General features: G+C 43.0%; 1 protein-coding gene across 2 annotated transcripts in view; it reads left to right on the forward strand.

Annotated features, from left to right (window-relative positions):
* The window catches only part of GAB3 (GRB2 associated binding protein 3), a 69748-nt gene that overhangs the window by 21177 nt on the left and 32583 nt on the right, over window positions 1-15988 (forward strand). The window contains exons 2-3 of one of the 2 annotated variants that reach the window (XM_032757845.2): window positions 12841-13144; window positions 15721-15940. In XM_032757845.2, coding sequence (XP_032613736.1) covers window positions 12841-13144; window positions 15721-15940 — 524 coding nt within the window. The remainder of the gene's footprint in view (window positions 1-12840; window positions 13145-15720; window positions 15941-15988) is intronic. The other variant, XM_032757846.2, reaches the window with a different exon arrangement.

Here is a 15988-nt window from a genome sequence, read left to right on the forward strand (position 1 = left end):
CCACATCTCTAGCTTCATCTTTCGTCACTCCAAACCTCTGGCAGTTACGAACTCATCCAGGTGGCACTCATTAACAGCATTTGGCCCAGTTCTTGGTTCATTGCACCAAGCATCATAGGAGCAGGGCCTGGGTCGTACTCTTCGCTGTTTCCCTTGCACACATCACCGGGCTTGGTTCACAGTAGGCATGGGATAAATGTCTTTTCACAAGAGCATTGAGTCCATTTACATTTAAAGTAATTATGGGTGCCTTTGGATTGAAGTCAAGCATCTTATTGTGCTTTTTATTTGCCCTATCTTTTCTAGGTTTCTTTTTCTGCACTTTTAAAATTTCCTTTGGATTGAGTGTCTTTTTGTAAACTTACTATTTTGAAATCACTAGATTCACAGGAAGTTGTCAAGAAATGTCCAGGAAACCAGTGCACCTTTTCCCCCAGTTCCCTCAGTGTCGCCATCTAGCATAATTCTAGTTCGGTCTCACAACCAGCAAATGACATTGATACCCTCTAAGAGCAGCTGTAGATGTCACCCCTTACACGTGCATGTGTGTGCATGTGTAGCTCTGTGTGATTTCATCACCTGTGTGGAGTCATGTACCCACCACTGAAACCAATACTGAACTGTTCCATCACAAAGATCCCTTGTGTTGCCCCTTTATAGCCATACTTTAGTCAGTCATGCTGTCCACAACAACACATTGAGTATGTATTGTATGCCAAGACTCTTAAAGATGTTGGAGGTACTTTAGGGACCAAGATGGGCAACATCCTTGCCTTCACAGAGCATACAGTTTAGGCCAGCACAGGCTAAGATCCCAGGGAAAGTTGGAGCCAGTTGCTGTTTACTGGGTGTGGCTTGGTTTCCAGGATTTCTGTGTTCTATCTGTAACTCCAACTGCTCCCCAAGTTAGTTCCATTTCCAACGTCTCATCAATTTACATTCAACTTGAAAGCCTTTCACAGTTGGTTCAGGTAGGTTCTTAGCAACATTTTTTTTCTCCTTGTTGCCTTTTAATCTGAGGCATCTCCTATACCTGGTGAATAAGGCCACTGAAAAAGCAGCGCAGAAGGAGACCAACACCTGTAAGCAATCAGAGCAATCAGAATCTGAGCACCAAAATCCTGGCGCTCCAGACGCTCTTGGCCAGGACAGTATGAAGCACGTCCATGGGTCAGGAGGGGAAGAGGCCCACACAATTCCTTTTGGCAGGTTCAGTCAAAAAGTGTCATTGCTGAAATGACAGCAGTATTGAAGGATCAAAACATAGAGCTCCAAATGCAGATAGATATAGCTTCTCCTCCCTCAGCCTGAGTTGGAAAGCCTGGCTCTGAAGGCAGGTTGCTGACCCCTCCTGTGCACATGTGAAGGAAATGATTTCATAGCTTTGGGATTTCACCACTGCAGAGGGGGCAGAGGGCCAATTCTGCTGAAACAAAGGGACAATAATCACTCTCACCAGAAAAGTAGTTTAAATCAGAGGTGTCTCTTTACAGCCTCAGAGACTTTCAGGATGTTTCTCAGTTCATTTCTGTGTCTTTTGACAATGGATACAATCCAGGCGGGCCACTTCAATTTTATTGGAGTAAATTCTGGAGCCAAAGAAGTGAAACTTGCGATAACCCAGCCAGGTTTATTTTACTGTGCAAGTAGAATTGAGTGCAGGAGGAATGTGTCCAAACTTCTAAGCCTTGTTCGTTGTTCAGTTTAATCCTGAGCAACATGCTGCAATATCTGGATAGAGTATTTGCTGGTTTTGAGTTAAAACTCTGGTATGATGCCTTGCCTGACAGCCTAAGTTCCAGCTTGGAGACTGTGTCTATCTGGTTCACTGTTAACATCTCCAGCTTCTAGCATATAAATATGTGATGAGTAAATTCTGGTGATTAGGTTTGCTATAAACTACAGTACTAGTCTTGTTGCTCAAGAGTAGTGTTTTAAACCTAGGTCCATGATATCATGAAATCACATGTGCAATTCATTCGTTCAACAAGTATATACTGAGCAACTATCCTGTGCCAGGCACTACTAGGCCCAGAGGATAAAACAGTGATCAAGACTGACAAAGCCTCTACTGTCCGGGAGCTCACATTCTAGTGGTGGAGGCAGAGAATGACTGTGGTTGGCCACTTCAATATGGATGATCAGAGAGGGTCTCTCTGAGAGATGACAATTAAGTTCAGGTCTCAATGACAGGAAGCAGAGATCTGCATGACAGCCATGCAAAGATCTGTGTGACAGAATATTCCATGAAGAAGGAACAAGTAAGGCAAAGCCCCAAGATGGAGAGGAGATTCTACATGTTCAGGAACAGCAAAAAGACCAGTGTGGAAGAGCAAGAGAGTGGCTGAGATGTGAAGTGGGAGAGACAGGCAGAGCCAGTTCATGTGGGACGTTCCAGGCTATGTGAAAGAGTTTGGGTTTTGGTATTAATATATTGGGAATCCTTTGGAGGGTGCTAACCAAGGGAACAACATGATCTGATTTATGATTTTAAAATGTTATTGACTTCTTTGTTAAGAATGAATTTATGGGGGGACTTGAGAGTGGATGTGGGAAGACAAGAGGCTATTTCAATTACCCAGGTGAGAGACAATGATGACTTGGACTAGAGTGGTTGTGGGGCAGGGGTGGTGCATGGAGAGAAGTGGATTGATTTGGAATGTTTTGAAAGTAGAGTCAACAGAACTCACTAGTGGTTTGGATGTGGAGAGTGGAAGCAAAGATCACTCCAAAGTTTTTGTATTTAGAAAATGGAAGGATGGTGGTACCATTGGGAGGTATTGAGAGGCTGGGAGAGGAGAGGGTTAAGTGGCCATGAAATAAAAGCTGCCATGTTAAGTTTGACAGACCTCTTAGATATGTAAGTGGAGATGTCAGTTAGATGGTTGACTGTTGGGTCTGAAGTTCATGGGAAAGATCCAGATTGGAAACATAATTTTGTAAACCATCATCAAATAGATGGTAGTTAAGGGAAATGAGACTGGATGAAGCCTCTTTTATTTTCATTTGTGGCCGCTTACTTTTATGCATCGTGATCTGCACCTCTGCACCAAGTCAGGCCTGGTGACTTAGGATCTCTGGAGGTGAGGTCCAGGAATGTGCGTTTTTAACAGCTCTCTGGGGGATTCTGGTTATTCCTCTCTTCCCAGGCTCTTCTATCTGTGCTTCAGGTTTGATGATCACTTCTTCAGAGTCTAAGATATTATTATGCCCATCTAGTGTATTTTTTTGTTTCAGATATTGTATTTTTTACCTACACATGTTCCATTTTTTTCTTGTCTGTAACTTCCATTTCTCTCATTATGTTCGTATTTTCCTTTAAATCTCAAATGTTATAATAGCTGTTTTAAAGTTGTCTGCTTATTCTATAATCTCTGTTATTTCTAGGTTTCTTTCTATTGACTGATTTTTCCTTTGGTTGTGAGTCATATTTTTATGCTTCTTTGCATATTTAGTAATTTCTTGGATGTTTTCATTGTAAATATTATATTGTTGAGTGTCTGCTTTTGTCTTTCCTTAGAGTGTTGAATTTTGTTTTGGCCAGCAATTCATTAACTTGCTGATGAACTTGATCATTCCAAGCCTTCTTTTTAAGCTTTCTTAGGGCAAGTCTAGAGCAGCCTGTACTCTAGGGCTAGTTTGGCCTTACTCCTGCTTCTAAGGTGTGGCCTTTCTTTGAGTCTCTACTGAATGTTCCAGGTCTCTCCATTATGGCTGATCAGCACTCAAACATGTCCCAGCCCTGTGTGAGCTCTGGCAGTTGTTTAGATTGGGAGTCTTCAGTAGTTGTGTTAGGATGCACCTCATGGGGTTTCACTCCACACACATGAATGTTAGTATTCAGCCAAAGTCTCATGGGGAAACACCTATGTAGATTTGTAGAGCTCTTTCTCTACATAGCTGTGTTCTCTGTGGTCCTTTGTCCTGCAAATTCTAGCCACCTCAACCACCCAGAATTCCGATCTCTGCTTTCTCAACTCTGTGAGATAGCCATGGTTGAGAAAGTGCTTACAGGATGAAAGCCAGGGTGATCAGGGACTCACCTCTTTTGCTTTCCTTTTTATAGAGGCCATAGCTCTGCACTGACTGCCATCTAATGTCTATTTCATGTATTTATTTGGTCTAGTTTTCTAATTGGTTTTATGGGTAGGGGGCAAGTTCAGTGTCCAGTACACTAATGTGGCTGGAAGTGGAAGTCCTTCCAGGTGATTCAGATGCATAATAAAGGTTGCAGAGTGTATTAGTTTCCCAGGGCTGCTGTAACAAAGTACCACAGACTGGGTGGCTTAGACAAGAGAGGAGCATTATAGTCTCACGGTTCTGGAGGCTGGACATCTGAAATTAAGCTGTCAGTAGATTTGGTTCCTTCTCAAGGCTGTGAGGGAAGGATGTGTTCCAGGCTTCTCTCCTTGAGTTGTAGATGGCCATCTTCTCTCCGTGTCTTTTCACAGTCTTCCTTCTATGCATCTCTGTGTTCCAATTTCCCCTTTTTATGAAGACACCAGTCATATTTGATTATGACCCCACTTTAACTTGCTAAAGACTATTTCCATATAAGTTTATATTCCGGGATACTGGGGGCTTAGGAGTTTAACATATGAATTTGGGGGGGGGGGGGGGCGGTGGCACCTGCCATTGCATAGGACCCACTTCAGCCTTGCAGGTACTCACACCTTTGTTCACTCCATTAAGAAACAAACTTGGAGATGTTTGTTAACTATGTAATCAGCAAGTTGAATTGTTTTAAGATGAGAACAATGTGTAGCTTTTATTCTCAGAAGAATGGGATTAAACTGTTCTCTAACAATTTTATGAAAACTAACAAGCCTGTGACCTAAACACACCTTCCTGGAGGAGACTAGAAATGAGCACAAACACCTTTCCACAAGGTTACAGGATATTGCAGGGTTTTGTTGTTAGAGATGATACTGGTCGGTGGTAATGAGTCAGCTTGGTTGCTGTGGCAGGAAAGGCTGATGGGAAGTGGATCTTTTGATGGTCAGAGCTGGAAAAGCCCTCAGAGCTCATCATTGTATAGTATGGAGACATGGGCTCCAGAAGGGGAGAAGCAGTTTCCCCAAGGCAAGTGATGCCATGAGCCCTGGGGGCCAACAGTAACACTGTCACTTTATTTTTATTTTTATTTTTATTTATTTATTTATTTAAGATGAAGTCTCACTCTGTTGCCCAGGCTAGAGTGCAGTGGCCCAATCTCGGCTGACTGCAACCTCCACATACTGGGTTCAAGCAATTCTGCCTCAGCCTCCTGAGTAGTTGGGATTACAGGTGCGTGCCATCACACCTGGCTAATTTGTGTATTTTTAGTAGAGACAAGGTTTCACCATGTTGGTCAGGCTGGTCTCGAATTCCAGACTTCAAGTGATCCACCCGTCTTGGTCTCCCAAACTGCTGGGATAACAGGCGTGAGCCAGCACACCCAGCCCATATTGTCATTTTATAAGTTACTTTTACATTGATAATGTTTTGCCATTGTTTCTCATTGGTTCACTACAATCATACCATAAGGATGACAGGGCAGGGTTTACTATTTCCATTTACAGATGACAGGACTGAGGTTTGCAGAAGTTGAGTTACTCAAGTATCGTGTGCTCAAAGTCACACAGAAAGTAGAATCAGAATTCAAATTCAGATCTCCTGACTTTCAATTCAGTGCCTCCCCCCTGCCCATTTTTGTACTCCGTTTCTCTAAGTTACTGTTGTGGATACTTGTTTGCATAGTGATTCTGCTTTCTATATCCTCTTGACCCGGGCTCATCTTCACAGTCTATCCTGAACTCTTGACCTCACCCTTTTCCATCTTGGCTTCCCAAGCTGCTCGTGACCTACCCAGCAGAGAAGGCCTGAGGGGAGAAGGTGAAGTCCAGTGCAGCTACTTGAAGCCAGCAAGCCTGCAATTTTATGTTTCCATAAAATGCAAACATCTCAGTAAGAAGAGAGGGCAGCCCTCAGGTCCTAACATCCTCACACCCTCTATTCTGAAGTGTTCACCATCATCTTTTGTACTCTTTACCTCCTGACCCATCTCTGAACTTCTTAGGTTCAGACCCCTCCACTTATCTCTTATTTATACTCTGACTCCCCCTCCTCACATCTGGTAGTTGATGCTGGACATTGAGCATAAACCTCTGCTTTCCTTCCTCATCCTGTGAGCTTACGAACTGCCTGATAAACATAGCTCCCTTTTTCTTTACATGCACAGTGTCTGACACAGAGTGGACACTCGGTAAATATTGATTGAATGAATCCACAAATGTGCCCTGTACAGAGGAATTGTTTTAAGATTTTTTTGTCGTAAAAGAAAACACAAGGCTGGGCACGGTGGTTCACGCGTGTAATCCCAGCACTTTGGGAGGCTGAGGCAGGCAGGTCACCTGAGGTCAGGAGTTTGAGACCAGCCTGATCAACATGGCGAAACCCCATCTCTACTAAAGATACAAAAAATTAGCTGGGCATGGTGGTGCATGCCTGTAATCCCAGCTACTTGGGAGGCTGAGGCAGGAGAATCGCTTGAAGCTGGGAGGTGGAGGTTGCAGTGAGCCGAGATCACGCCACTGCACTCCAGCCTGGGCGACAAGAGCAAAAAACTCTGTCAAAAAGAAAAAAAAGAAAAGAAAACACAAATATTGCAAACCACATAAAACAAATGTATTGAAAAATAGAACTTTGCCACCCACAACAGAAGTCCCTCCATGTGTCCTTCTCAGTCATAACCTCCTTCTTCTCCCCATAAATAACTACCATCCTGACATGTATAGAAATATCTTCTTTGCATTTTTAATGTTTTTATCACTCAAATGAGTATCTGCTAGGCACATTTAAACATTTTGATGTGTCTTTTAAGTATTATTTAATCCATAGATCTCTCCTCTGTCCCTTTATTTTTCTTTTCTTTTTAAAAATAAATTTTACTGTATATAATTTGGAGTTTACAACATGACCTTATAGGATACCAATGGATAGTAAATGGTTACTATAGTGAAGTAAATTAACATATAATCTCACAATTGCATTAGCTGCCGGTTGGATCTCTAGACTTGCTCCTCTTACATATTTGCTACTTTGTATCCTTTGACCTACTTCTTCCCATTTCCTCCCATCTATCCCTGGTAACCAGTTTTATTTTTTTATATTTATAAATATACAACAGTACATTTGCCCTTTTCCCCCCACATGCAAGAGAGATCATTCAGTATTTGTCTTTCTGTGTCTGGCCTGTTTCACTTACCATAATGTCCTCTAGATCCATCTATCTCTTTGCAAATGGCAGGATCTCCTTCCTTTTTAAGGATGAATAATATTTCATAGTGTGACGCAATGCACATGCCACAATATCTTTATCCACTTATCTGTCAACAGATACCTAGAATGTTTCCATATCTTGGCCATTGTAAATTAATGCTGCACTGATCATGGGAGTGCAGATATCTTTATGAGATAGTGATTTCACTTCCTTTGGGTCTATACTCAGAAGAGGGTCTGCTGGGTCAGGGTCTGCTGGGTCATGTGGTAGGTCTAATTTCAACTTCCTTAGGAACCTCCATAGTGTTTTCCATAAGGGTTGTATGAATCTACATTCCCACCAACAGTATACTAGGGTTTCCTTTTCTCCACACCCTCACCAACACTTGTTATCACTTGTCTTTTTGATAATAGCCATTCTGATGAATATGAAGTGATATCTCATTGTGGTTTTCATTTGCATTTCCTTGGTGATTAGCGATGTCGAGCACCTTTTCATATACCTGTTGCTATACTTGAATGTGTCCTCCAAAGTTCGTGTGTTGGAAACTTAATCCCTAATGTAACAGTGTTGGGAGGTGGGAACTTTAAGAGGTGATTAGGTCATGAGGTCAGCCCTCATGAATGGGTTTATGTCAGTGTCAAGGGAGTGGGTTTGTTTTCGAGAGAGTGGGTTTGTTCTAAAAGTGAGTTCAGCTCTCTCTTGCTCTTGCGTGCACTCGCTTGCCCTTCTGCCTTCTGCTGTGGGGTGACACAGCAAGCAGATCCTCACCAGATGCTGAGCAGATGCTGGTGCTATGCCTTTGGACTTCCCAGTCTCCAGAACCATGAGCAAAATAAACTAATATTGTTATAAATTATCCAATCTCCTCAGATATTCTGTTATGGCAAAAGAAAATGGACTAAGATACCTGCTAGACATTTTTATACCTTCATTGGAGAAATGTCTGTTCAGATCCTTCACCCATTTTTTAATTGTTTCTTTTTCCACAATTGAGTTGTAAGAGTTCTTTGTAAATTTTGAATATTAACCCCTTAATGTAGTTTGCAAACATTTTTTCCCAGTATATAGGTTGCCTTTTCATTTTATTGATTGCTTCCTTTCCTGTGCTTTTCTTTTTCTTATAACTTATCCATCGAAGAACCTGGGCTTTTGACCTGTAGGGTTTTCCACAGGCTGGCTTCTGCTGATTGCACCCTCGTATCAGGCTATCAAAGGCACAGAATGTCTGATTGTTTCTTTTCCCAAGTTAGCAGCTGTTGATGCTTAATGGCTATACCTGTTAATTCACTGGGGCTAGCAAAATGGGGATATTCTAATTTTGTCATTTGCTTTTCCATTACTGATCAGAATACATTCATAAAGAGACATTCCCTTCATCTACCCAAGTGGGACAGCTCACACAGAGGAAAGGTTGGATAATGCTTGATTCTTCCCTTTTACTTAAGTAGTTTTCAAGGAAATGAAGTAGTTCCCTTACATCCTCTGAAGATGACAAATTCTTTTTCTAATATCACAATGAACTCATGGATTTAAGTGTATTTGATGGATTTCAAGCTACTATAATTATTATACAATCATGCATCATTCAATGATGGGGATATGTTCTGAGAAATATGTCATTAGGTGATTTAGTCACTTTGCAAACATCACAGGGTGTACTTACACAAACCTAGCTTACTACACACCTAAGCTATATGGTATAGCCTGTTGCTTCTGGGCTGCAAACCTGTACAGTATGGTACTATATTGAATACTGTAGGCAATTATAACACAATGGTAGGTATTTGTGTATCTAAACATAGAAAAGGTACAATAAAAATATGGTATTAAATCTTTTGGGACTCAGATGTCTCGGAGGATTGAAAAAAAAATCTTACAGGACCACCATTGTATATGTGGTTCATTGTTACTATAATGTCATGCAGCATATGACTGTATTTATGAAAGCAAAAATTCTTTCATATATGGCCAGTGGTAGCCTCTTCAGGTTAGCCCCTAAGTCCTTTTGACCTGGCCCTCGTCATTCCTTGTGGCATTGTTTCACTGTAAAAAGCTTCACTTTAGTGCTGGCAGACTGACTGCTTTCAGGGGCTTTGTCACATGTCTTCCATTTTCCAGAAGCCTGTAATCCTGGTGGAACAGAACTATATGTGGCCTCTGGTTTTACCTACTTAGCAAAGAGCTCCAAGAACACCTCATTTCTGTTTTTGCATAATCACAACTCTTACGTAGAGATTTAAAAACCTAAGGGATGACACACTGACGATTTTGCATGATTCAGCATCAAGACTATGCTACATCCTATTTAAGTTACTGTGTGACTGTTCTTTTTCCTTTCCACCCTCATGCCTGCCTTCCAGCCCTGCTGAACTACTTACGCAAAGTTTTGAGCCTTTCCACCTCAATGCCTTTGTGCATGCTGCTTCCTCCTGCCCCACTTTAGCCTTAGCTTAGTCACCACTTCTTCCCGGAAGCCTCCCCAGGCAACTGATCTGAGAGAGATGTCTCTTTTGTTTGTTCCGGTAGCATCTTGGTTTTGCCTTATCGTAGCACTTATCTCACTGATTGCAATTGTCTGTTTATCCATCTGCCTACTCCCTTGTTACCCATGAGACTGTGAATGGCAGGGCATGTGGCTTGCTCACTTCATCTTTCCCAGTATCTGCACAGTGTCCAGCATATTAGTGGGCTATCAACAGGTAATTGTTGAACGAATGGATAAAGCCCAAACTTCCTCATGTCACTCTTCCCATTGCACTCCCACCACTCCTGGTTCATTCTCCTGCTAGACCGCTCACTACGCTGAGTTGAAATCTACCCATATCATAATTCTACCCTTCTCCCTATCCCAGCTAGAGAGTGAGGTCTTTTAGGGACCAGCTCTAATCCCCTTTTCTAGCTTCATTGTCTAGCAGGATGCACAGTGCAGAGTAGGCACTCAAATAAACTCTTGGTGTTACTTCTCTTCCAATATTGTTATTAAAAGATAAGAAATCTATTGTCTCCATAACACTAAGAGCAGTTAATGTGAAACTTGTTCCTGTGCTTAGTTTGACTTCCTCTTTTAGAATCATTTTTGGGAAGTGCAACAAAGTTCCTCTTTACATTTCCCCCACCAAAGTGGCTTTTGGAAAGTTTGGAGCACCCCATGCTCCCTCCCCATGAAAGCTTTCCTCAGCAGGCACACATAGCATTCTCTCATCCCCTGAGCCCCTTCCCTGGACTAGGCCTTATGTTCCTGTTTGCCTCAGTTGATGCCAGAAGCCCAGGTTTCCCATTTTCAAACCCCACAGCAAGACTTGAACTCCCTGTCTTATGTTTAGTGGCTCTACTCCCATCCAGTGCCACGTTTTTGCAACAGGAATTTATTGAATCAATTTTTCTCTCCCTCTTGGGTCACCCCCACGAGCATACAAACATGCTGTTATTTTTCCTGTCTTAAAAACATGGACTTAATCACACCACGTTCTTTGTCTCCTGAGTTTGTCTCCTTGTTTGACTCATGGCCAGACCTCTTCTCAAAGCTTTATACTGTCTGTAAAGGCAGGAGCAAACCAGGGTTCACCTGCCCCAACCTGACGTGGAGTGACTGCCTTCCTTCTGCTTGCTGCCCCTTGCCACAGTCCTGGAAGGGCTTTTTATTCTAAGGCATAATTGGAGGTCAGTGCTTCTCTGGATTCTCTGCCATCTCAGATTCATGTTCTCTGAGCAGGGAGGGAGCTGAGAATACTCCAAGTAGTGTCTTTTCCTTTTTCCCTGGCCTCTTGGTCAAAGCTGGTGGGCTTAAAAAGTATCACACATAAATGAAGCTAGAGATACAAAAGACTTCCTGTTCCAGGGGTCGCTGTACCTCCTGGCAGAACCCCACACTTCCTGCTGTCACACATGCTACCGCATGGGAGAGAAAACCACAGAGCTATAAATCTCCCTGCGGTCAGCCTGTCATCCTTCCCTGTGCTCAATTCCCAACTGGGGCTAATGCCATAGTTCCCTACCGCAGAAAGTAAGGATACGCTATCCACGCAGGCTGGCCTGTCTGGCCCTTCGATGACCAAAGGGCACCTAAATGTAAGAAGACAAGGAACTCAAACATTTCCTTCCCCCTGGCTCCATGAGAGGGCAGGGAGGTTTACAGATCCAGGAGACTCCTTAGGGCTTTGGTCAATTGTAAATACCTCTTTCCCCAGGCCAGAGATCTGCACCCTTTCTTTGTACTGAGCCAAGATGGTACTGTCTACATCAAACATTCTAAGTCAATGGTGAGTGGGAAGCCAAGGAGCCCTAGGTCATTCTCAGTAGTTCTCAGGGCACAAAAAGAGACCTGTCATATCTTGGCACTGGTTTCTGTGGAATATCATTCTCTTTTCTTTTCTGAGCATGGACTGAGCTTTACCTGTTCATCTGACCTCCAGGCTTGGCTCTTTCCAAGATTCCTATCCATTAAGGAAAATTCCTTTTTGTTTTTAGAGTGTTTCAAAACAGGGGCACTGATAGCTTTAGGCCAATCCTGTCATGCCCCACCCCCCACCCCCTCTCCAGCCTTTATAACAAGCAAAACCCACATATTTTCAGATGCTCCCAAGAGGAATTATACCATCTCTGGTTGAGAAACACTGTGACTTAGGGGGTGAATGTCTAAGAGTCTCCATCTTTAAAAAACCCCTTGACCTCAGAGCTTTCCCCCTTTACAGTCAGATGTTTCTGAAGAGCTGGCTACACTTCCTCTCTCTCTCTTTTTTTTTTAACTTCACATCCATTACCGATCCTTCCATCCCAACCTGAGTTCAAATTCATTCCTACAGTTGTTTAGCTATGTGACCTTGGTCACATCACTTAATCTCTCTGAACCTCAATTTTATCAGACATAAGATGGAGATAGTAATAGTTACCCCTCCCATAGTATAGTTTTAGGGATTAAATGGATTACAGTAAAGCACTTAGACAAGGGTCTCTTACGTAGGAAGTATAACTAGCCAAGCTAGTTAATTGTCTGAGAATTCTATTAGTGTTTTAATCATCATTGGGGGTTTTATGGAAGACAATTTGTCACCTTCAGACACTGGCAATCCTCTCTCCTCCTCTCCAATGTGTATGATTTTCCTTCTTGGCCAGTTGTGTAGAACTTAAATAACAATGTTAGAAGATACTGGGGCAGTGGTGAGCATTTGTGATTTTCATCTGATGTATGATATTGGCTCTTGAACTGAGATAGATAGATAATAGTAAGAAAGCTTCCTTCTAGTTCTTTATTGCTAAGATTCTTTTAAAGCTTGAGCATATGTTAAATTTGTACTACATTCCTTTGCTGCATCAATTTCAATGATTGTATAATTCTGGCCTTTCAAACTGTGGGTGTGAATCCCATTACTAGACTCTCCAATCCTGACTCATCCTTAAAATCATCCAATAAAGCGGACTTGAAGATGGGCACTAGTCCTGTAATACAAAGCGTTTCATCATTAGAGTGGCTGATTTGCTTCCTTCCTGCTGTCCTTGTCATGTCATGGGTTCTTGGCATAGCCTGAGAAACAAGAGAAATTGGTCCAGTAACTCCTTATTGAATTGCCTTTCTGCAGGCCTGGCGCAAGCGCTGGTTTGTCCTCCGGCGAGGCCGCATGAGCGGCAACCCCGATGTCTTGGAGTACTACAGGAACAAGCACTCCAGCAAGCCCATCCGGGTGATAGACCTCAGCGAGTGTGCAGTGTGGAAGCATGTGGGCCCCAGCTTTGTTCGGAAGGAATTTCAGAATAATTTCGTGTTCATTGTCAAGACTACTTCCCGTACATTCTACCTGGTGGCCAAAACTGAGCAAGAAATGCAGGTGTGGGTGCACAGCATCAGTCAGGTCTGCAATCTTGGCCACCTGGAGGATGGTGCAGGTAAGAGCGGAGTTGGGGCTCCCATGTGCTAAGGGATATCCCAGGACTGGGGGGTTACTGCAGAAAAACAGTTCAAGATGCCAAGCCTGCCTCCTTGAGGGTGTTTTGGCAGGCTAATTTATATCAGAACTCTTCCTACCAAATACAATACTGGAGATTGCCCTCTTTTACCCAGTCCAAATGTGGGAAGGCAGAGTCCATGCACACACTGAGCATTGCAGGTTACTTTAATGGCTTTAAAACCGCTTCATGTCTTTGCTCTCATTCCGCCACAGTGAAAGTCAAATGTGGATGAAGGTATCTTCCCATGATGCTGACACTCATGACCTTCTAGAAATATCAAATATTGCCATACTTCAAAATATTGTGGAACTCCAGCATTTCTGGTGCCTATTGGGTTGTTCATCACTAAATGGTAGAAAGAGAGAACTTGGCTACTTATCGTAGGCAAGAAAGATTTCCTGATACCTCCAAATGTCTCAAGTTCTCTGCAGAGGAAATTAGTTGTCAGTTTGCTCTGGGCCATTTCTGGGCAGTGGGAGCAATTGACCCATGAAGAGTACCCCAGAGTCCCTCTCTCTCTCTGTCTCTGCCACACGCACACACGCACACACACACAACTCATCCTATGTAATTTTCCAGGTATATTGTAACCTAGGGTTACAATTCACTTCCCTTCATGGATTTTGTTGTTGAGCCCCTGACATTATTGCAACATGTCCTGTTCCTCAAAATATGAGGTTTTGAATCTGGCTTCTTTTAGCCTCTTAGTCTAGTCGACAAAAGTTTGCCCCTAAATCCTGTAATCTATAGTTGCTTCAACATTTTAAGGGTTACTGCATGGTTTCCACCATCTGCCACTGAAATATCCACACTCTAACGCTAGGTGGCAATGGAGAGTCAGAGTTGAATCTCCCTCCAGGACAGGCACAAGAGAGTGCTTCCTGAGAACACATTCCTTTCCGTTTCATGAACCAGGGAAGCATATTAAGTGAGGCTATTCAATAATATTGCTGAGCATTGGCAGCACTCAAATAAAAGGAAATGAAGTGATGGCAAGTTCTTTATCCTTGGTACAATGGACAAAACTTAATTGGAAAAGTAGCATTAAGTAGGTTCTGGCTAGAATCTGACATTATGCAAACCAAGCAGAGCCTCCCTGACCAACTTCTCCAGCCTTGCTGCTGGCTCCTTACCACCCTGTTCTGCACCTTTAGCCCTAACTAGGTAGATCGTCATATACTGTGTTATATGTCTCCTCTGTTTCTTTCCTTATCCGGGAGTTATCCTAAAACATACATACATAATATGCTTCCCAGTAACCCAAGAGCACCAGGAATGAGTAAGGCACCAGGCCAAAACTGGAGAGCTTGCCCCGTCATGAAGTTGGAGGAAGCCAGAAAACTCACCTATGACCCTTTCCATTCTCTGTAGCGCCTCCCCGCCCCCCCCCCCCCCCCCCCCCACCCCCGCTGAGTTTTCAGCACCACGTAAGAGCAGGGTCCTCTTCATCTGAGAATTACACCCAAAGGGCTTTCTTGTGGCTTTTCACAGAGTGTTTGGTTCTGTCTCCAGCAACCATATAGTAGTCAACACATTGTGTGTGTACTCTGGCCAGGAGCTCTGTTGAAATGCTTTTGTATATTAACCCGTCTCATCCCCACAGCAGTTCTATGGCCTATGTGTGATTATTATCTCCACTTTATAGAAAAGGAAACTTGGAGAAGGCAGGCCATGTAGTAATGGCTATGTAGTAGAGCCTGGACTTGAACCCAGGCAGTTCTGGGTCATCCTGACTCAGGAATCTTGGACTATTAACTTGGTTCAAAAGGGAAATAAAAGCAGGCTTTTCATTGGCTGTTTCTGATCTGGAGTTCTCATTGTATTCCTGATTCACATTCATCTTAAGGGCCATGTTCTCAGGTGATGGGGAGAATGTTATGCTCCTTGAGAAAAAGAAATGGGCTTTTCCAGCCACCACAGCACCGTGTTTCTTTCCTTCCTTTTACTTATAACAGTGATGAACAGGATTCTTTATCTATGTGTTATTTGTCTGTCTTCTCTGCTAGAATCTAAACTTCAGTAAGGGCAGGATCTTTGTCTTGGCTGTATTGTGAGGGTTAGTGGCATTCTGGGCGCATGGTAGATGTAATAGTTATTCTATATAGACATATACCTATATAATAAACATGTATGGATATACATATATGCACAAGTACATATATAACTATATGCATGTACTTGTTATGCATATATATATGTTTGTTTGTTGAGTGAAAAAACAATGAGGCAGGGCTGCTGCTGAGGGCCATAAAGAAGCTGTGTGTAGATTAACTGCAGATTTTTAGGCCAAGAATGCTGGGTTTTTTACTCTTAATTGATTCAACACTTTGCTCTTGAAACACTGGCCTTCTTTCCCAGACATTGTTTATAGCTTGGGGAAATGGTCTCCTCCATCAGTACAAACACCAGCTGTGATTTGCATCTTCTGTTTGGCTTCTTCGATGCTGTTGGAGAAATTTTGAGTGTGTGTTATAGCCATTCTTAAACATTAACCTGGGAAATGATTTCTCCAGCAGATTCCATGGAGAGCCTCTCTTACACGCCCTCCTCCCTGCAGCCATCCTCTGCCAGCTCCCTTCTTACCGCCCATGCTGCCAGCTCCTCTTTGCCAACAGATGACCCAAACACTAATGCCGTAGCCACTGAGGAAACCAGAAGTGAGTCAGAGCTTCTCTTCCTTCCAGATTATCTGGTTTTGTCCAACTGCGAGACTGGAAGACTGCACCATACCAGGTATGCTTATGCCCAGGACTGTGACTGAGCTGGGCCTGCTAGCATGCT

Source organism: Hylobates moloch, unplaced genomic scaffold (assembly GCF_009828535.3).
Source record: "Hylobates moloch isolate HMO894 unplaced genomic scaffold, HMol_V3 SCAFFOLD_7, whole genome shotgun sequence".
Lineage (NCBI taxonomy): Eukaryota > Metazoa > Chordata > Mammalia > Primates > Hylobatidae > Hylobates > Hylobates moloch.